This window comes from Crotalus tigris, unplaced genomic scaffold, assembly GCF_016545835.1.
Source record: "Crotalus tigris isolate CLP2741 ecotype Arizona unplaced genomic scaffold, ASM1654583v1 scf7180000024437.13266115, whole genome shotgun sequence".
NCBI lineage: Eukaryota > Metazoa > Chordata > Lepidosauria > Squamata > Viperidae > Crotalus > Crotalus tigris.
In genome coordinates, this window is record NW_024100606.1 from 8,888,030 (window position 1) to 8,911,358 (window position 23,329).

At 37.1% G+C, this 23,329-nt stretch overlaps 1 protein-coding gene across 10 annotated transcripts in view; it reads left to right on the forward strand.

Moving 5' to 3' along the window:
• Window positions 1-23,329, forward strand: part of NEBL (nebulette) — a 241,640-nt gene that overhangs the window by 170,446 nt on the left and 47,865 nt on the right. For 4 of the 10 annotated variants that reach the window (XM_039331489.1, XM_039331490.1, XM_039331493.1 and 1 more), the window contains exons 9-12: window positions 283-390; window positions 6,278-6,382; window positions 15,544-15,651; window positions 19,258-19,368. The exons of 2 other annotated variants lie outside the window; for them this stretch is intronic. In XM_039331489.1, coding sequence (XP_039187423.1) covers window positions 283-390; window positions 6,278-6,382; window positions 15,544-15,651; window positions 19,258-19,368 — 432 coding nt within the window. The remainder of the gene's footprint in view (window positions 1-282; window positions 391-6,277; window positions 6,383-15,543; window positions 15,652-19,257; window positions 19,369-23,329) is intronic. 4 more of the 10 variants (XM_039331495.1, XM_039331494.1, XM_039331492.1 and 1 more) reach the window with 3 other exon arrangements.

Genomic DNA, 23,329 nt, shown 5'->3' on the forward strand with positions numbered 1-23,329 from the left:
TGAATACTGTAGGGAGTTCCTCGGTTTGCATTTAAAATTCCCTAGAATAATTTCCTTAAATTTTAATTGGAAATGTCTAGTCCCTGTTAAATGTTTTATTTTGCTCCTAGATGGAATGTTTTCTGATTACATTTTGGCACTCTACAGTAAAGGAGTGCCACCTTATGGCCATTATAAATATGAAATAAATACATTCTGATTTTTTGCAAAGAAATTGGAAATGTCTTATTTCTGTTCTGCCTTTTGGTACTTTCACCAAAGAAACTTGTTTCCTTTTTAAAGGTAAAATACAAAAAAGAAAGTCTGGACAGTCTTCATGAACCAGCATCTGCATTTCCAAACCTATTGCAATTAGAGCATGCATTGAATGCCAGCAAGATCCATAGTAATGTAAGCTGAACTTTTTGTAGTTATTTTGGTAAATGGCAGGATAGCTAAATTTTCAAGAAAGTTATTATTTCAAGCTACTTCTTCCTCCCAAGAAATACATTTGTTCTGCTCATTGGATTTTTATTTCTATAGCTTGAATCAGAATCAGCTGTTGGAAGATTTTTTTTTGTGAGCAATACATGTTTCTTTCAAACATTTTGTCAGTGTTGGAATATTGTAAACTAGCCTTCTTAATGCAGACATTTTCCAGAAGGAAAAATTCTTAGATGTAAGAATATTCAATTAGGATGCCATTTATAAGAATTCTGGGAGTTGAAATCCACATTTTGAGGGAGTACCAGTTTGGGGAAGGCTGTTGTAAGCACTGGTTGAGAAGCTACCTCTAATGAACATCTGGTGGCATTTCCACACCACTACAATTTCTACTTGATTTCTCCATATTAAAAGGAAACTAAAGCAGCTTAAAGAACCTTGTCTGTTTTCTTCAGAGGTGTTGAAGTTGACTTCAGAGATGCTGGTCTTGAAAAGCTGATTGAATACAGTAATGAGTCAATCAATGTTCATGCTAATTGAACAGTGTCTTGTCTTTAGATATAACTAATATTAAAACAAGAACAACATAGATTCCCACATCCCATCAAGACAAAAGAAATAAATTACCAGGCCTAATTTCCCCTACACAATGCATACATTTGTGTGGTGATCTGTAATAAATAAATGCAGGTCTCACCAGTGGAGAAGCTTCCTTGCCTCAAGGCCATCATTTCTTTTGCATTTCAAAGCATTTTGTAAGTGCTTTTGCAGTAGCTGTAACTGTGATTGCATTAACTGAGGTGGCCGGAGTGAGGAAGAGACAGAGCTACATTCCATACAATGAATATAAATGCTAGAAATAAGATAATGAAATTTATATTATAATGAAGGGGGAGACTAAATTATTGTTTTGAATTCAGGAAAGAGGATGCGACAAAGTTTCCCTAAGAAGGAAGACAATCTATGCAATTTTTTTGCCATAGTAATTCAAATTCTGATAATTCAATTTCAAATAAACCAGCATAAATTTAATAATAAACTCACTCAGTTCCCCAATATAACCAGCTACATGATATCAAACAGAAGCTACCACTAATGTAAAGATTTTAGTCTAAACAATTGAAAAATCATCAGTGATATGTTCATATGTGCATTTATATGTGCTAGGGCTCTACGAACTTCAAAAAGACTGGCTTTCTCATTTTAAATGTTCATAATTATTGGTTGAGGACATTGCAGCAGCAGAGTCATTTGTTGGAATTGTTTGAAGTATTTTGAAGATCTAGCAAAACAGAAATGGGCAAATTTTAGGCCAGTGATGGTGAACCTTTTGGAGACCGAGTGCCCAAACTACAACCCAAAATCCACTTATGTATCATTGGGTGCTGGGTGGGCATGGCCCATTGGGTGGGTGTTGCCCTTTGGGTGGGCATGGCCCATTGGGTGGGCATGGCTTCAGTGGAAATGGCAGACTGGCCGGGACTAAAAAGTTCAATCAATTAATTCCAACTTTGCGAGATCTTTTTTTTCCTGTGAGAAGTTGAAATTGATTGATTGATTGAACCTTTTTTTTTTTTGCATACAGTGGCGGAGGCCTAAAGCGAAAAAGTTTTATAAAACCCAGCTGAAGGCCTAGGACTGGGCCGACAGTGTGCATGCTCACAGAGAGGGCTCTGTGCCATAGGTTCGCCACCACAGTCTTAGGCTATGATCAGTCTGTGAAATATTTTTTTTCTTGGTTCCATAGCTCCCCAATATTGTGTTATGTAAGAGCAGTGATAAGTTGCCAAATTTATAATTGCTTGCCAATTTTCAGTTGGGAGAGGTGATAAGGAAAGTTAAGGTAGCTGAATAAATTTAATATTAAAAAAGTTGTAAGCTATATCTATACCTCCAAGAGAGGGGAAAACTACAAAAATATCAATCTTGCCCTCTTTAATGCTGTGATCACATCCTTGTCTAGTAATAGTAATAGTAGTAAAGTTGGAAGGGACCTTGGAGGTCATCTAGTCCAACCCCCTGCTCGGGCAGGAAACCCTACACCATTTCGGACAAATGGCTGTCCAGTCTCTTCTTAAAAACTTCCAGTGTTGGAGCATTTACTGCTTCTGGAGGCAAGCTGTTCCACTGATTAATTGTTCTCACTGTCAGGAAGTTTCTCCTTAGTTCTAGGTTGCTTCTCTCCTTGATGAGTTTCCACCCGTTGCTTCTTGTCCTGCCTTCAGGTGCTTTGGAAAATAGCTTAATTCCCTCTTCTTTATGGCAGCCCCTGAGATATTGGAATACTGCTATCATGTCCCCCCTTGTCCTTCTCTTCGTTAAACTAGACATACCCAATTCTCGCAACCGTTCCTTATATGTTTTAGCCTCCAGTCCCCTAATCATCTTTGTTGCTCTTCTCTGTACTCTTTCTAGAGTCTCAACATCTTTTTTACATCGTGGTGACCAAAACTGGATGCAGTATTCCAAGTGTGGCCTTACCAAGGCATTGAAGAGTGGTATTAATACTTCACGTGATCTTGATTCTATCCCTCTGTTAATGCAGCCTAGCACTGTGTTGGCCTTTTTGGCAGCTGCAGCACACTGCTGGCTCATATTTAAGTGATTGTCTACTAGGACTCCGAGGTCCCTCTCACAGTTACTACTATTGAGCATGGTGCCACCTATGCTGTACTTGTGCATTTGGTTTTTCTTGCCTAAATGTAGAACCTTGCTTTTTTCACCATTGAATTTCATTTTGTTAGTTAGTGCCCAGTGTTCAAGTCTGTCCAGATCCTTCTGTATCTGAAGCCTGTCTTCTGGAGTGTTGGCTATTCCTGCCAGCTTGGTGTCATCTGCAAATTTGATGAGTTCCCCATCTATCCCTTCATCCAAATCGTTGATGAAGATGTTGAAGAGTACTGGGCCCAGAACAGAGCCCTGGGGCACCCCACTACACACTTCCCTCCATATAGATGCAGTTCCATTGAGGACCACTCGCTGAGTACGGCCGGTCAGCCAGCTACGGATCCATCTGGTGGTGGTTCTGTCTACCCCACATTTTTCTATCTTGTCAAGTAGTAGGTTGTGATCTACTTTATCAAATGCCTTACTGAAGTCCAAGTAAATTATGTCCACAGCATTCCTCTGATCCACTAATTTTGTCACTTGGTCAAAGAATGCAATAAGATTTGTCTGGCATGATCTATTTTTGACAAACCCATGTTGGCTTTTAGTAATGACTTTGTTTGCCTCTAGGTGTTCGTTGATTCGTTGTTTGATTATCTTTTCCAGGATCTTCCCAGGTATTGAGGTCAGGCTGATAGGTCTGTAATTTCCTGGATCCATTTTTTTTCCTTTTTTGAGGATGGGAACTACATCAGCTCTTTTCCAGTCCTCTGGTAGTTCCCCTGTGTTCCAGGATCTTTGAAAAATATAGTTCAGTGGCTCCGATATCACATCTGCCAGTTCCTTGAGAACTCTGGGGTGTAATCCGTCTGGTCCTGGCGATTTGAACTCATCTAGGCTGGACAGGTGCTCACTAACGATTTTCTTGCCTATCTTAACTTGTGTTTCTGTTTTGTTTTTTGTGGCACTATTTTTGATAGGTTGGTCTGTTTTTTCCCTTTGTGTAAAGACAGATGCAAAAAATGAGTTAAATAGTTCTGCTTTCTCCCTGTTGCTTGTCACCTTCTTGCCACTTCCACCCACTAATGGACCAATCATTTCCTTCACTTTTTTCTTGTTTTTTACATGTTGAAAGAAGCTTTTTTTGTTATTTTTGACTTTGGTCGCAAGCCTCAGTTCGTTTTGAGCCTTGGCTTTCTTCACTTCATCTTTGCAGGCTCGGGCTATTTGCTGATATTCTGACTTAGTTATGTTCCCCTCTTTCCACTTTCTATACTTGTCCTTTTTATTTTTCAATTTGTCAGAGAGTTCTTTATGCAGCCATGCTGGTTTCTTTTGAGAGCTGTTATTTTTCCTCTTTGGTGGTATTGTGCTAGACTGTGCTTTTATTATCTCATTTTTCAAAATTTCCCAAGCTTCTTGAGTTGTTTTCCCCTTGAGGATTCTCATCCATGGAATCCTTCCCAAGCCCTCTCTAAGTTTATTGAAATTAGCTCTCTTGAAGTCCAAGACTCTAGTTTGACTGTGTTCTATTGGTTGTGCTTCTATAATGTTGAATTCTAATATTGCATGATCACTTCCTCCCAGGGTTCCTATGGCTCCAACACCGTCTATCATTTCATCTCTGTTAGTGAGAATTAGATCCAAAATGGCTAATCCCCTAGTTCCATTCTCTACTTTTTGGGAGACAAAGTTGTCTGCTAGGTTTGCCAGGAACCTGTTTGATCTTCCACTTGGTGCGGAGTTTGTCTCCCAGTTGATGTCAGGGTAGTTAAAGTCCCCCATTACTATTGTGATGTGCTTCCTACATACCTTAGTTAGCTGACTAGCAAAAAGTTCATCTATCTCCTCTGTTTGGTTGGGTGGTCTGTAGTATACACCTATGGCAATGTCATTTCCCCCCCCTTTTATATTGACCCAAATGCATTCAAGACAGTTTTTATCATTGTTGTACTCTATTTCTGTGAAGATGTAGTTATTTCTTATATAGAGAGCAACTCCACCTCCTCTTTTATTTGGTCTGTTTCTTTTAAATAATTTAAATCCCTCTAGCTGTGTGTTCCATGTGTGAGTTTCATTCCACCATGTTTCCGTAATGGCCCTCAGCCACTCAAAAATTACTTTTTAATGTCCTAAAACACAGTTCTTTATTATTTATTTATTTACATGCATGCATGCATGCATACATACATACATACATCCCACTTTTATTACTTTTGCAAATAACTCAATGTGGCAAACATATTCCCTCCTTTTTTTCTCCACAATAACAACTTTGTGAGCTTTGGTTGGGCTGAGAGAGTGATTCACCCAAATCACCCAGCTGGTTTTCATGGCTAAGGTGGGACTCTCCTGCTTTCTAGCCTTAATCGCTAGACCAAACTAGCGTCTTGTATCTTGCAAAATGTAATTCTTCAATTTAATAGAGATCTGTCAATGGAGATATTTGGGGCGATATTTTGATTCTGTTTTGTTGAATGATATGGGCTTCAGAATGCTTAGCAAGTCTCAACATCTGCTTTGTTTTTCCAGACTTGTTATATCCATTATGAAGGTGCTAAATTTCTGACTGACAGAAGAGACAGATACTTCTAAAAGTTACTTTCTTCCCATCTTTCTGAATTATCATAGCAAAAGTACTCTTTTTCACTTTTAAAACAGATAGAAATGAAATAATATTTAATTGATTCTAATAGGTCACTGAAGACAGATATTGGTTCCTACAGTTCAGAAAACACTAATATTTAAATAGATAGAAGTTGCTACTGACATAGAGTGGGTCTTGAAGGATTACATGTGACCTTCCATATTGACGGGCTTTTCAGGCTTCTACCTTGCCCAATAGTCAAAAGATATTTTGGAGCTCTGTTGTCTCAAATGGGAAAGAATACCCTTGGATCACACCTGATGTTCAGTGTATTCAGTATCAATATCAGTATTCAATATCAGTTTTCAGAATACTGATATTGAGTAATTGAAACACCAATTTTCAGTGACACAGTTCTCACAGAACTGCCTCAAAGATCCCTCCCCCTATAGTTCTCATATGCATTTAAGTAATCATTGTACAAACAACTGACAGTTGCAGACTCCCCCTTTGTCAAAAAAGAGATCTCTCTCCTTTCTAGGGCATCATAACTTGGTGAAATATATACGTATAAAGTCCCTACCCTAATGTACCCAAAGATATACTGGCTCTAAATTCAAAATATAGTTCGAAATTTAAAGATATATTTACTTTTTTCAGTATGAATATAAGAAAGTATTTGAAAAAACTAAGGGACTCTATCATTTTGAAGTGGATACTGCTGAACAGCTGCACCACAAAGAAAACGCAGTCCTGCAAAGTCAGGTATGCCCACGTACTCTATAAACTTAGAAGTGCATACTTAATATATTAACACTTATATTGCTGGATTGTATAAAATGAAGGGTGAAAGATATTGAACACATATAAAGAAAGGAAATATATTTCCTCCTTTTTTCCCTTGTTTGGCGCTTTTGTAGTCCAAAGTTCCATCTGTTATTGCATTAAAGTCTCCCATTATACAAAGATTTTGATAGTTTAAATCTAATATTTTTATATTGTTTTTGGTAAAATTGTTTTAGTTTATCATTTGGTGCATATATTACTAACATCAGTATCTGTTTTTGATCCATCATTATTTCCACCATTAATATTCTCCCCTCTTCATCTGCATAGATTTGTTTGGGGTTCAATATTTCTTTAATGTATAAAGCTATTCCTCTTTTCTTTTGAAGTGCTAATGCAAAATAAAGTTTACCAATTTTTGCTTGTTCTAACAACTTATAATGTTGTCTCTTAATGTGTGTTTCTTGAAGACAAATTATATCCATTTTTAATTTTTGTAATTGTGTAAAGATTTTTCTCCTTTTTGAAGGATAATTTAGTCCATTTATATTCATTGACAAAATCCCACTCTCCTCCATCTCTTTCAATTATATCTAGTCTTAATCTTCTAGTTGATCTTATCTGTCTCTGATCTCTTGGTCTTGCTCCTTCTTCTGTATGTGTGTTTTTAATTTCTTTCTCCTCTCTTGGTTTGACTGCTCCTTCTACTGCCATTTCTTCCTGTTTCTTTGTTTCTCTCTTTGTACCAGATTCAGGGTCACCTCTTTCCAAAAATGCTCTATGGTTGTCGAAGAATTCCATTGCTTTAAGTGGATATATCTTTTTGTATCCCAGTAAATTAAAATCTCTTTTGGAATCAGCTATCTGAAATTCACTCCTTTTTCAATTAATTTCCTAGTTAGAAACTGGTATTCTCTTCGGGATTCTCTTATTTTTCTAGGAATTTGTTTGAGGACTACAATTTTTTTCCCTTTGTATTTCAAAGGTTTGTCTCTTATGCATCTCAAAATCTCGTCTCTTGTAGATCTTTTAAGAAATCTAACATGTACTTCCCTGGGGACTTTATTTCTTCTAGCTCGAAGACTCGATAGATCTGATCTAATTCTCCTTCCATTTGCTGTTTCCCAGTTCCTAATGCGTCTGCCAATAATTCAGTTATCAAACCTAGGAGATCCTCTTCTTTATCTTCCATTATATTTTTAAATCTTAAAAAGTATGAGGCTCTTTCCATCTCCATCCCAGCTATCGAGTCTTCTAGTTCTTCATTTATTTGGATCAACTTCTGATTTTCATCTTTTAAAACTTCTACTTTCTGGTCAGTTGATTTATCTTCTATTTTTTGAATTCTTTGTTGATTATCTGTGATCATCTGTTTAAAATTTTCAAATTGAGAATCCATATTGTTAATTTTTTTATTCATTTTATCAAAATCACTTTTCAAATCCTCATGGTTTCTCGATGTGACCGCCATGTGAGTAGCGATTGCTTCTTGAATTGCTTGTAGAATCGGTTGAATGGCCTTTTGGAAGGTATTAGCCTTTTCTTTCCTTTCAGGAAAGGAAAGTCCGATGCTGTAAAGATTTTTTCTCCATAGGAACCTGGAATGTAAGATCCATGAATCAAGGCAAGCTAGATGTAGTCAAAAAAGAGATGACAAGACTGAACATCGACATCTTAGGAATCAGCGAACTAAAATGGACAGGAATGGGTGAATTTAACTCAGATGACCATCAGGTATACTACTGTGGGCAAGAATCCCTCAGAAGAAATGGAGTAGCCTTCATAGTCAATAAAAGAATAGGAAAAGCAATACTGGGATACAATCCCCAAAATGACAGAATGATCTCAATTCGAATCCAAGGCAAACCATTCAATATCACAATAGTCCAAATCTATGCCCCAACCACTGGTGCTGAAGAGGATGAAATTGACCAGTTTTATGAAGCCCTACAGCACCTTATAGAATTAACACCAAAAAATGATGTCCTTATCATCATGGGGGATTGGAATGCTAAGGTAGGAAGCCAAAAGATAACCGGAATAACAGGCAAGTTTGGCCTTGGAATACAAAATGAAGCAGGGCACAGGCTAATAGAATTTTGTCAAGAGAATACGATGGTCATAACAAACACTCTTTTCCAACAACCCAAGAGACGGCTCTACACATGGACATCACCAGACGGTCAACATAGAAATCAGATTGACTATGTGCTCTGCAGCCAAAGATGGAGAAGCTGTATACAGTCAGGAGCTGACTGTGGCTCAGATCATGAGCTTCTTGCTGCAAAATTTAGGCTTAAATTGAAAAAAGTAGGGAAAAGCACTAGGCCACTCAGGTATGAACTAAATAATATTCCTGATGAATATACAGTAGAGGTGACAAATAGATTTAAGGAATTAGATCTGATAGACAGAGTGCCTGAAGAACTATGGATGGAAGTTCGCAACATTGTACAAGAGGTAGCAACTAAAACCATCCCAAAGAAAAAGAAATGCAAGAAAGCAAAATGGCTGTCTGAGGAAGCTTTGCAAATAGCTGAGGAAAGAAGGGAAGCGAAAGGCAAAGGAGAAAGAGAAAGATACACCCAATTGAATGCAGAATTCCAGAGAATAGCTAGAAGAGATAAGAATGCCTTCTTAAATGAACAGTGCAAAGAAATAGAAGAAAACAACAGAATAGGGAGGACCAGAGATCTCTTCAAGAAAATTGGAGATATGAAGGGAACGTTTCATGCAAAGATGGGCATGATAAAGGACCAAAATGGCAGAGACCTAACAGAGGCAGAAGAGATTAAGAAGAGATGGCAAAACTACACAGAAGAACTATACAAGAATGAGCTTAACATCCCAGATAACCACAATGAGATGGTCACTGACCTCGAACCAGACATCCTAGAATGTGAAGTGAAATGGGCCTTAGAAAATCTGAGCAACAACAAAGCTAGTGGAGGTGACAGTATTCCAGCTGAGCTATTCAAAATCTTAAAAGACGATGCAGTAAAAGTGCTACACTCAATTTGCCAGCAAATTTGGAAAACTCAACAGTGGCCACAGGATTGGAAAAGGTCAGTTTACATTCCAATTCCAAAGAAAGGCAATGCCAAAGAATGTTCAAACTATCGCACCATTGCACTCATTTCACATGCTAGTAAAGTTATGCTTAAAATCCTACAAGCTAGACTCCAGCAGTATGTAGATCGAGAACTACCAGAAGTACAGGCAGGATTTCGAAGAGGCAGAGGAACTAGAGATCAAATTGCCAACATACGCTGGATCATGGAGAAAGCTAGGGAGTTCCAGAAAAACATCTACTTCTGCTTCATTGACTATGCAAAAGCCTTTGATTGTGTGGATCACAACAAATTGTGACAAGTTCTTAAAGAGATGGGAGTACCAGACCATCTCATTTGTCTCTTGAGAAACTTATATGCGGGTCAAGAAACAACAGTGAGAACTGGACACGGAACCACTGATTGGTTCAAAATTGGAAAAGGAGTCCGGCAAGGCTGTATACTGTCGCCCTGCCTATTTAACTTATATGCAGAGCACATCATGAGAAAGGCAGGGCTAGATGAATCAAAAGTTGGAATTAAGATTGCCGGGAGAAATATCAACAACCTAAGATATGCAGATGATACCACTCTAATGGCAGAAAGTGAAGAGGAACTAAAGAGCCTCTTGATGCGGGTGAAGGAGAGTGCAAAAGTTGGCTTGAAACTCAACATTAAGAAAACCAAAATCATGGCATCCGGCCCTCTCAATTCCTGGCAAATAGATGGGGAAGAAATGGAGGTAGTGACAGATTTTATTTTTCTGGGCTCCAAGATCACCTCAGATGGGGACTGCAGCCAAGAAATTAAAAGACGCTTGCTCCTGGGGAGGAAAGCTATGGCAAATCTAGACAGCATACTAAAAAGCAGAGACATCACCCTGCCAACAAAAGTGCGTATAGTCCAGGCCATGGTTTTCCCAGTTGCAATGTATGGCTGTGAAAGTTGGACCATAAGAAAGGCTGAGCGCAAAAGAATTGAGGCCTTTGAACTATGGTGCTGGAGAAGACTCCTGCGAGTCCCTTGGACTGCAAGGCGTTCAAACCAGTCAGTCCTAGAAGAGATCAACCCCGACTGCTCTTTAGAAGGCCAGATCCTGAAGTTGAAACTCAAATACTTTGGCCACCTAATGAGAAGGAAGGACTCACTGGAGAAGGGCCTAATGCTGGGAAAGATTGAGGGCAATAGAAGAAGGGGACGACAGAGAATGAGATGGCTGGATGGAGTCACTGAAGCAGTAGGTGTGAACTTAAATGGACTCCAGAAGATGGTAGAGGACAGGAAGACCTGGAGGAACGTTGTCCATGGGGTCGCGATGGGTCGGACATGACTTCGCAATTAACAACAACAACAACAAGCCTTTTCTTGTTGAAGCATTGTATCGATTGCTTTCTGATAGACTGGACTTGAAGAAGCCAAAGAGGGAGCAGAAGATCCTTTTTTTCTAACTTTAAATAAGTTAGGAGCACTCATCTTTATCTTTAAATGATATGTTGTAATCCACCAAATAAGTCAAAATTTATAATCCAATAGGGGCCTAACAAATAGGAGAGGTAAACAATAAAAATAGTAAATGGTAAAAAAGAGCAAAAGGGAAAAAAGAAAAAATAGAAAAAAAGAAAAAAAATACCAAAATTTGTAATCCAAAGTATTCTGTTCGGAGGGATTTCTTGTTATTCACTCTTTCAAAACAGCTTGTAAAGATTCCAGGTCAAGCTGTATTTGTAATCCAGGGCAGTTCGATGACTTCAAACACAGTTTTTATTTATAATTGTAATTCATCCTGTAAGACAGGGCAATCCAAAAAGAGTCTTTCTTTTCCAGCCACAATCTTCAGGACTTTAAATTCAAAAGACACCAAAATGTTTAAACTATACAGCCAAGTTTTACTCCAATCAGAGCAACTCAGGAAAATAAAGACAAAAAGAAAAGCAAGGCTGCATGTAGTTCTCAGTTTTGCCACTAGATGTCATTAGATGTCCATTCCCACCATACTTTAAAAAAGTTTAAGAACTTAAAAACCCAATGGTTTCCAAACAAGAAATAAACAAAAAAAGATTTATAAAACCAAAAGTTTTCCCAGTTATCCTTCTTTTATGCCTCAGTCATCTTCATAATATTGTTATAAGTAAGTTTTAATTTCCCCAAAGCTTGGGGATTTCTTGCTTTTGAATACTGTTTCCCAAAATCGGTATTTCCACTTGTAGAGAGATAAGGAAAGTAATCAGTTGTTTTGCCTTCCGCTTTAAAATTCGTTGTCTCTGATGATCAGCTGCGTCTGGCAAACTGCATGGGTGTGGTCAGCCTTTCTTCCTGCCAGTCCTGAGGGCTCCTTTGGATCAAGCGGGCCAGCTACCGCTGGCCTTCAATCTGCAATTTTTCACTCTTTGGCCACTCGCCTCTACGGGACTCACCAGCTGGTAGAAATTGGGCTTGAGGAAGGGGGATTCATTCCCCAGCGCCCATCTTGCAGCGACGTCACCAGAAACTCTAAAGCATTTTTAAAAATGACAGAACTCCAAGATATATGGAGAGAAAAAAATCCAAAGAAATTACAATATACATTTTACTCAAATAGACATAAATCATGGTCTAGAATTGATATGATATAGACATCTTTGGAACTTAATATGATGATACAAGAAATTGAGATAGAAACTAATGTTTGGGCAGATCATAACTCAATAAAGATGACTTGGAGAGGAACTAAGAAAAAGTGGTCCTTGAATAAATCTATATTGGAAGAAAAAGAATTTTTACAACTAGCGACAAAGGAAATGGATTTTTTTCTTCAAAATAAACAAGAAAGAAGAAACATCATTTTAAAATGTGTAGGATATGGCCAAAGCATATTTCAGAGGGTTGGCTTTAACTTATATCACTAAAAAGAATAAAGAAAAGAAACAACAACAGTTAAAGTTGAAGGAAGAATTCAGAAAGTTAGAATCAGAATTACAAATAGATCCACAAAAGAAAATACTTAAGAAACAAATGGAGATAATAAAACATAAATTAAATGGAAATAATGGCTCAACAGATTAAAATGGCTAAACAGAATTTCTTTGAAAATGGCAACAAGCCGGGGAGATGGTTAGCATATAGACTGAAAAAAAGAAAAAGAGACAAAATTGATAAACAAGCTGCAAGATCCAAAAGGTGAATTACAGTTTCAAAATGATACAATTAAAAAAATATTAAAGATTATTATGAGATACTTTATAAGAGAGAGGAAATTCCAAAAGAAAAAATATAGCAATACTTAAAAAAAGCAGACTTACCAAAAATTCCAGAGAACATTCGAAACATATTAAATGGAAAAATATCAGTGATGGAGATTATAGAAGCTATAAAAAGGAAAAAAAAGGATAAGACTCCTGGCCCATATGGATTACCTGCAGAGTTTTATAAATCACTACAAGATGTATTACGTCCGATCCTGAAAGAACTGTAATGAAATTCTCCTGGAGGCTAAAATACCAAATACATGGACTGAAGCCAACATTACTTTAATACCCAAAGAAGACTCTGATTTAATGCAAATAAAAAATTATAGACTAATATCACTATTAAATGTAGATTACAAAATCTTTGCCTCAATAATGACACAAAGATTAAAGAAATTTTTGATCGAATTTATTCATACAGTCCAAAATGGTTTCCTACCTAAAAGACAGATAAAAAATAATTTAAGAATGATTTTTCATGTGTTAGAGTACTGTGAAATTCATTCAGGGAAACAGATGGCTTTAATATTTCTTGATATGCAGAAAGCATTTGACAATATAAACTGGCAATTTATGTTTCAGCAATTTGCAGAAATGGACTTTGGAAAAAACTTTATAAATGTAATCAAAACAATTTACTGTAAACAAACAGCCAAAATAATTGTAAATGGAGATCTTACAGAAAACTTCAATATTAAAAAGGGCACAAGACAGGGATGCCCACTATCTCCATTACTATTTGTACTAACATTGAAAGTACTGAATAGAAACATTAGACAAGATATAGAAATTAAAGGACTGGAGATAAAAGATGAAAAATATAAACTACAAGCATTTGCAGATGATTTGGTTTTCATATTGGAAGATCCATTGGAAACAAGCACCAAACCTCTGGAGAAAATAGAAAAATTTGAGAAGTGGCAGGGTTGACAATAAAAGAGAAAAGACTAACGTGCTAACAAAGAATCTAACAGAAAAACAAAAAAAAAATCAACAAAAAACAAATCTTCAAATAATTAAAAAAGTTAAATATTTGGGAATTTATCTAACAGCAAGATATGTAACAATAAAAGAAGATAACTATGTAAGACTGCTAAAACAAATAAAATTGGATTTGGAAAAGTGGAAAAACTTTCAATTTTCAATGTTGGGGAGAATAGCAACAGTGAAAATGAATATACTCTTTTCATTTCAAAAGATTCCTGTAAGGCTGGGAAAAGCCTTTTTTGATGAACTGAATACAATAAAATTGAAATTTATCTGGCAAGTAAAAAAAGCTGGAATTAGAGTGAAAATGCTACAAGAAGCGAAAGAAAGTAGAAGATTTGGACCGCCGGACTGGAGATTATACTACCAAGCAACTATTTTAACATGGCTTAAAGAATGGATAATGCTTAGAGACAAAAGTCTATTGTACCTAGAGGGGCATGACCTTCAAATTGGTTGGCATGCCTTTCTGTGGTATAGGAAGAATAAAATACATAGATACCTTCAAAATCATTTTATAAGGAATGCACTTCTTTCAGAATGGGAAAAAAATAAAATAAAACATTTATATTAAGATACCTGAATGGCTTTCAACAATGGAAGCTTTTGCTTATCCAAATTTAATTGACTACAATAAAGTTGTGACTTATAAAGATATTTTGGACAATGAAGGAAAATTGAAAGACAGACAAGATTTACAAGGTATTAATCTAGCATGGTGACCATATCTGCAAATTCAAACGAGATATGAAAAAGATGTTAAAACATGGGATTTTATAAAGAACAGACAGAATTTGATCAGATAACTGCTAAAAACAGATGAAAAATGTTTAAGAAACTATAGGTTTCTGTTAAACTTAAAGATGGAGAAAGAATAAGTAAAAGAAACAATGATAACATGGGCAAAGAACTTTGGATATAGAATTAGAAGATTGGCAAAAGTTATGGGAAAGAAATATTAAATTAACTAAAGCAGTGGCATATAAAGAAAACTTATATAAAATGTTTTACATATGGCATATGACACCAGTGATATTAGCAAAAATGTTTAAAAATACTTCAAACAACTGTTGGAAATGCAAACAAAGACCAGGTACTTATTATCATATCTGGTGGACATGCCCTAAAGCAAAAAGATTTTGGGTTAAAATACATTTATGGCTGGAGAAAATGACTAAAAAACAAATAGACTTTAAACCAGAATTATTTTTGTTAGGAATAATAGGAGCTAATTATGAGAAAGATTACAAATATTTAATACTACACATACTAACTGCAGCAAGAATTGTATTTGCCCAACATTGGAAAAATGAAAATTTACCAGCTGAAGAAGTACTAATTAAGAAAATTCTAGAGTCTGCAGAAATGGGTAGACTGACTTTAAAGATAAAAGAGAAAAAAGACTCAGTGTACTTTAGAACATGGGATAATTTCTATCAATGGCTAGAAAAACGAGTTAGAGAGAAAGGAATGTAATTTTGAATATATATTAGCAAGAAGAAGGCTATTAAGTGATTAATTAACATATTGTTTATGATAATTAATTATTATCTATTATTGTTTGTTAAACACATGAATCCAGACATTATGTTAAATATTGAGAATGTTATTTGGAAAAACCTCAACCCCAACCCTAATCCTAACCCTAACCCAAATCCCAACCCCAACCCTGACCCCACTTTATTCCTAACCCTATAAAAACTAATAAAATCTATACAAAGAAAAGAAAAGAAAGGAAATATACATGTAAATGATTCACTTTCCTAGAGATAAAAAGAGAATTACTTTTCATGTGAAAGCTTTGATTCTAATTAGTTTATAGATGAAATAAGGTGCTATTGAGTTTTAATTTGATATTGATGTCTGATGTTTTTATTAGGTTAAGTATAAGGAGAGATATGAAAAATCAAAAGGCAAGTCTATGCTAGAATTTATGGACACACCAACATACCAAGTTTCAAAGGAAGCTCAAAAGTTTCAAAGTGAGGTAAGTGAAATCTTTTTAGAAGTTATTATTATAGGTAGTCCTCGACTTACAACCACAATTGAACCCAAAATTTCTGTGGCTAAGTGAGACATTTGTTGCGAGTTTGTCCACATTTAATGGCCTTTCTTGCCATAACGGTTAAGTGAATCACTGCAGTTGTTAAGTTAGTAACACAGTTATTATGTGAATCTGGCTTCCCCGTTCACTTTGCTTGTCAGAAGGTCGCAAAAGGTGATCACATGACCCTGGGACACTGCAACTGTCATACAGTAAATATGAATCAGTTGCCAATTGTCTAAATTTTGATCACATTACCATGCGGATGCTGCAGTGGTCATAAATGTGAATAACTGTTATAAGTAATTTTTTCAGTGCCATTGTAATTTTGAGTGGTCACTAAATGAATGGTTGTAAGTCAAGGACTACCTGTATAGTGTAGTAACCAAAGTGTTGTGCTGAAGCAGCATCTAAATGAGAGGTTTGTATATCTGTGTGATTTATTGTGAAATAGAGTAACTGATAATAGTCCAATATTTGAATCCAATTCTTGGTTCAGGTTCACTCAGTAGAAGATTGGACTTGTTGAGCAGCAAATCAGCTTGATGTAGTATAAACTACTTTTTTTCAAATATCTTCACATTTTTGCAATACTGTGAGATATCTTTCAGGAAACAGAAATTCAAAGCATTCTTAGACATGTGGAATGAGTAAAGCAATATTTTGGATCTTTTGCTTCCTCACATTACAGTAATTATTGTAGAGCCACACTTTGATATTTTGCACATGTTTAAATTATACTTTGTAAAGTATAATATAATAATAATAATAATAATATAATAAAAAAGTTGGAAGGGACCTTGGAGGTCATTGAGTCCAACCCCCTGCTCAGGCAGGAACCCTACACCATTTCGGACAAATGGTTGTCCAGTCTCTTCTTAAAAACTTCCAGTGTTGGAGCATTCACTGCTTCTGGAGGCAGGTTGTTCTATTGGTTAATTGTTCTAACTGTCAGGAAGTTTTTCCTTAGTTCTAAGTTGCTTCTCTCCTTGATCAGTTTCCATCCGTTGCTTCTTGTCCTGCCTTCAGGCGCCTTGGAGAATAGCTTGACTCCCTCTTCTTTGTGGCAGCCCCTTAGATATTGGAACACTGCTATCATGTCCCCTCTCGTCCTTCTCTTTGTTAAACTAGACATACCCAATTCCAGCAATCGTTCCTTATATGTTTTAGCCTCCAGTCCCCTAATCATCTTGTTGCTCTTCTCTGTACTCTTTCTAGAGTCTCAGCATCTTTTTTACATCGTGTTGACCAAAACTGGATGCAGTATTCCAAGTGTGGTCTTACCAAGGCATTGTAAAGTGGTATTAATACTTCATGAGATCTTGATTCTATTCCTCTGTTAATGAAGACCAGCACTGTGTTGGCTTTTTTGGCAGCTGCAGCACACTGCTGGCTCATATTTAAATGATTGTCCACTAGGACTCCGAGATCCCTCTCACAGTTACTACTATTGAGCAAGGTACCCCCTATACTATCCCTGTACATTTGGTTTTTCTTGCCTAAATGTAGAACCTGACTTTTTTCACCATTGAATTTCATTTTGTTAGATAGCGCCCAGTGTTCAAGTCTATCCAGGTCCTCCTGTATCTTAAGCCTGTTTTCTGGAGGGTTGGCTATTCCTGCCAGCTTGGTGTCATCCACAAATTTGATGAGTTCCCCATCTATCCCCTCGTCCAAATCATTTTTGAAGATGTTGAAGAGCACTGGGCCTAGAACAGAGCCCTGGGGCACCCCACTACACACTTCCCTCCATGTAGATGCAGTTCCATTGAGGACCACATGCTGAGTATGACTGGTCAGCCAGCTACGAATCCATCTGGTGGCGATGCTGTCTAACCCACATTATTGAGTAGCAGGTTGTGATCTATTTTATCAAATGCCTTACTGAAGTCCAAGTAAATTATATCAACAGCATTCCTCTGATCCACTAATTTTGTCACATGGTCAAAGAATGCAATAAGGTTTGTCTGGTATGATCTGTTTTTGATAAACCCATGTTGGCTTTTAGTAATGACTTTGTTTGCCTCTAGGTGTTTGCTGATTCGTTGTTTGATTATCTTTTCCAGAATCTTCCTAGGTATTGAGGTCAGGCTGATAGGTCTGTAATTTCCTGGATCCATTTTTTCCCCTTTTTTGAAGATGGGAACTACATCAGCTCTTTTCCAGACCTCTGGTAGTTCCCCAGTGCTCCAAGATCTTTGAAAAATATAGTTCAGTGGTTCTGAGATCACATCTGCCAGTTTCTTGAGAACCTTGGGGTGTAATCCATCTGGTCCTGGTGATTTGAACTCATCTAGGCTGGACAGGTGCTCAATTACCATTTTCTTGCTTATCTTAACTTGTGTTTCTATTCTGTTTTTTATGGCACTATTTTTGATAGGTTGGTCTGTTTTTTCCCTTGTGTAAAGACAGATGCAAAAAACAAGTTAAATAGTTCTGCTTTCTCCCTGTTGCTTATCACCTTCTTGCACCTTCTTTCACCCACTAATGGACCAATCGTTTCCTTCACTTTTTTCTTGTTTTTTACATGTTGAAAGAAGCTTTTTTTTTTTTTTTTTTGTTATTTTTGACTTTGGTTGCAAGCCTTAGTTCATTTTGAGCCTTGGCTTTCCTCACTTCATCTTTGCAGGTTCGGGCTATTTGTTGATATTCTGATTTAATTATGTGCCCCTCTTTCCACTTTCTATACTTGTCCTTTTTATCTTTCAGTTTGTCAGAGAGTTCTTTATGCAGCCATGCTGGATTCTTTTGAGAGCTGTTATTTTTCCTCTTTGTTGGTATTGAGCTAGACTGGGCTTCTATTATCTCGCTTTTCAAAATTTCCCAAGCTTCTTGTGTTTTCCCCTGGAAGATTCTCATCGATGGAATCCTTTCCAAGCCCTTTCTTAGTTTATTGAAATTAGCTCTCTTGAAGTCCAAGACTCTAGTTTGACTATGTTCAATTGCTTGTGCTTCCATAATGTTGAATTCCAATATTGCATGATCACTACCTCCCAAGTTTCCAGTGGCTTCAACATCTTCTATCATTTCATCTCTGTTAGTGAGAATTAGATCCAAAATGGCTAATCCCCTAGTTCCCTTCTCTACTTTTTGGGAGACAAAGTTGTCTGTTAGGTTTGTCAGGAATCTGTTTGATCTTCCACTTGGTGCAGAGTTTGTCTCCCAGTTGATGTTTGAGATAATTCTATAAAATGTTCTGGCTCTAAATTAGGAATGCATACATAAACCTGCTGAACTGGCGTTATAAAATCTTGCTCATATGGGTATTTAATCTGAATGTTTTTGGTGTTTTTATTGTTTTAATATGTTTTTAGTATCTTTAATTATAATATATTTTTTTGAATTGTAAGCCACTCAGAGTCATTGATTGAGATGGGCAGTTGTAGAAATTGAATGAATGAATAAATGAATGAATGAATGAATGAAATGTTATAGCAGCATTAATATCTGAAAGCATCAGAGAAATATAGAATTGTCCTGTGAGCCCTGAGTATTTATGCAATAATATCAGATATATATATTTGATAATCAACAATGTTTTGGACACAGAAGATGTATAAAAAAGAATTTGAAGAAAAAGTCAGAGGGAAAGCAGCCTTGGACTTAGACAAGACTCTAGAATTTTTGCATGTGAAACACGTAACAGATCTACTAAAAGAGGTAACATTTACAAACAGAAGATAAATAGTCTTTTTATATCATAATATTGTTTAAATTCTATCATGTTTCTCTTCCTTTTTCTCTCAGTTTTTTTCTTTTGTTGTAGCAATACATAGCAGATAATTGAAAAATGAGATTGCTGAATCATTATTTAAAAATGATAGTTGCAGTTTTTGTCACATATTAAATATCAGTTCAGATATTTCCTCACATCACAATTTGTGTATGGTATACATCAGTTTGAATTTACAAACAAGCCCTATGGAAACAAATGTTTATGGTAACTTGTCAAATTTTATTGTTTATCTAGATTTAAATATATAAATTGACTCCAATTTCGATTGTGTTAACAGCTTTTATAGGGTTATGATTCTTTATTCAATTTATCTATACCTCTTTATCATAGTAAAATTCCATTAACTGTGATTTATGTGATTGACTGAATGGAATTTCTGCTTAGAATTTGAAGATGCCCAATGATAAAAGTGAAATGGTACCACTTGGTTTTACAATTAGAGAGAAAGTATAAGTTGTCTATTTCCTCTTCTGGATAAAGTGTGACAAGACTGAAATAATTAAGGCCTGCCTTTTCTGCCAAGTTTAGTATAATATCCATCTGTGTGCTCATTTCAATCACAAGAGCTCATTGTGCTACGTAACTCTGATTTATGGATAAGTGCCTTTTGTGTTGCATTTAGTGATCCTTTGTGAATAATGATAGCATTAACAGAATTTGAGTGACAGGGTCATTTACTTGTCTGTAATCCTGAAAGCCATCCAGAATAGAAGCTCTTACGATTTTATAAAATAACCATGTAATGGTACCACTGGTGTATAAGTAAAATAATGTTTTCTTTTTTCAGGAACAAGATAAAGATTATCTTATAGTATTAGTGCTTTTTTGATTTCTCAGTTCTGTTTTAACTATGATAAATATACACTCCCTAACACACATTTTATAGAACATTTCAGGTATGCCTTAAAATATTTACTATAAACTATTTTTTTCTTTTAAAGATCTTGCTCACTATTTAAAGCTGACTTTTTTTATTACCGTATATTCCGGCGTATAAGACGACTTTCTAAACACTTAAAATCTTCGCAAAAGTGGGGGGTCGTCTTATACGCCGGAAAAATATTACTCAGCAAGTTTTCTCTTCCCCCCCCCCTCTCTCTCACTCAAAAAGAGTCCTAGGGTTATTATTAAAACCAGCCGATCAACTAAAGATATCTCTGAGAGTACGATAGGCATTATCTGGCTGTTGTGACGGTAAGATTTCCTGGAGGTTTAATCCCCATTCTATAATGCTACATTGCAAACCGTCTCCTCTCTTCTTCCCTCCCTTTTGCATCCCAATTCCTTGCCCACCCCTCCAGAACTGCGGATTGGTAGTGGCCATCCCCTGATTAATTCATTCAAAGGAAGTAGAAAGGGATGGCCCATGTAATGGGGAAGGGGGGAAAAGAATTGTAGGGTGGTTTTTTTATATAATGAAAACAAACCTAAGCATCTGCGTCCATTCGAGGCACTTTTCAGTGCTTCTTCATGCAAGCTTTTCAGCGTTTACCTCTCACTGCCGGTGAGAGTAGCTTGGGGGAGGCGGAGCTTATGGGTCTGGAAGGGGAGGGGTGTCAGCTAAATTCCTCTCGGAGTTAAGAAGCAGGAATGGAGTGGGGACAGAAAACAGCTACACAATCCTTTTGCCCGAGCTTATGCAAGCAGTTTCTCCCCCCCCCTGCCTAAATAAACTTGCATGGTGCATTTGTGGTGTTATTTATGACAGATCCTGGCTGGTCAATCTGGCTCCCATCTATAAGTACTGTAGTGCACTGAGTTTTAATAACAAATTAAAAGGAAAGCATTTACTCCCCCCCCCATTACCTGAAAAGGGGGCAACTTATCACATTTATGGAAATGCAAGTTTTCGAAGGGCGAATGCCTTTCTTACTTAGCTTATTAACTGCTTCCTTTCCTTCTTCCCTAAACATTCTGGCTGTCTCCAATTTCATTCTTGGTAGTGTTGCTTTAAAAAACTGCTGAGAAGTCCTTTTGCAGGCAGGGCAATTTTCATCAAGGTGTGTGTGCGATTGACAAGGCAGAGCCTTTGAAAAACAGGCAGGCTTTCTGCTCACTCAGCTTGGAGAGGCTGTGGAGTATTCGCAGGGTGGAAGACTGAGAGGAGGAGATCCCTGTGTGCAGCCTGTTTGCTCCAAGCCAAAGCTTGCTACTGGGGGGAGGGCAATGGAAGGGACCCAGGGAGTCACACGCATGCCTACATGTGCACGCACACACCCTGAGCTACTCATTTGGACTTACAGGTGGCCAATGAGAACTCAGAAACTGTGCTCCCTTTCCCCCTCCCTCATGGAATTAGCTTGTCCATTTTTTCCCTAGGGCCTATACAGGAGTAGGCAACCTTGGCTCTTTTATGACTCATGGACTTCAACTCCCAGAATTCCTGAGCCAGCATAGCTGGCTCAGGAATTCTGGAAGTTGAAGTCCATGAGTCATAAAAGAGCCAAGGTTGCCTACCCCTGGCCTATAAGATGACAGGAAGGGTTGGGCAGGCAGGGAGAGCTGATCCACCCAATCCAAGCAGGCTTTGTATACAACAACCAGCTAAGGTTCATCGCTTGCTGTGATTGGCTGGTTGTTGTATACTGGGTACATACAGTACAGCACCAGTATCTGTACCAGTTCATACAGTACAGCACCAATACATACAGTACAGTATACAAATGTCCAATAGTCAAGACCCTATCATGGCTCCACCAGCAAGAAGAAGGAAATATGAAGCCAGTTTCAAACTTAAAGTTGTAAACTTTGCCATGGAACATAATAACTGCGCTGCTGCAAGACAATATGGAGTAACAGAAAAGATGGTTCGGGACTGGAAGGCAAATGAAAAAGCATTAAAGAGTATGCCAAGGGGTAAGTGTGCATTAAGAAGAGGCACCCCACATTGGCCAGAACTTGAAAAACATGTAGCAGACATGGTGAATGAGCATCGCCAAAACGGTTATGTAGTGACACGAAATAAAATACGTTTGTTTGCACTTCAGTGGGCCAAATCTAACCCAGATCACAGCAACAGATTTAAGGCCACTGCATCCTGGTGTACTAGATTCTTGGAAAGGCATAATATGGTACTGAGGCAAAAGACGAAAATTGCACAAAAATTACCTGCAGATCTTGATAGCAAAGTAATTAGTTTCCATCAATACATAATACAACAGCGCATTAAACATGGCTATGCATTAAGTAGTATTGGAAATATGGATGAAACTCCAATGAATTTTGATATGGTTGGAAATAAAACTGTCCATCAGAAAGGTGAAAAAACAATTTTAATTAAAACAACAGGACATGAGAAGTCCAGTTTTACAGTGGTACTAGCATGCACAGCTGATGGTGCCAAACTGAGACCAATGATTATTTTTAAAAGAAAAACAATGCCAAAACTCAAGTTCCCTGTTGGTTGTTTTGTACATGTGAATGAAAAAGGCTGGATGGATGAAGAAGGGGTAAAGCTATGGCTTGATAATGTATGGAGCAGGCGACCAGGTGGACTTATTCAAAAACGTAGTCTACTGGTGTGGGATATGTTCAGGGCTCATTTAACTCCCAGCACCAAGCAAAAGCTTGCAAGACTAAACACAGATGTGGCAGTTATTCCTGCAGGATTAACATCGTTAGTACAGCCACTGGATGTATGCCTAAACAAGCCATTTAAAGATCGCATTCGAGAACAGTGGAATGAATGGATGGTTAGTGGCGAAAAGTCATTCACAAAAGGAGGAAACATGCGTGCTCCACAATTGGATGTTTTGTGCAAGTTTGTCATAAAAGCCTGGAATGATATTGATGCAGAAACAATAATCAAGTCTTTCAAGAAGTGTGGCATATCAAATTCATTAGATGGTATGGAGGACGACTACTTGTGGCAAGATGAAGAGGAAG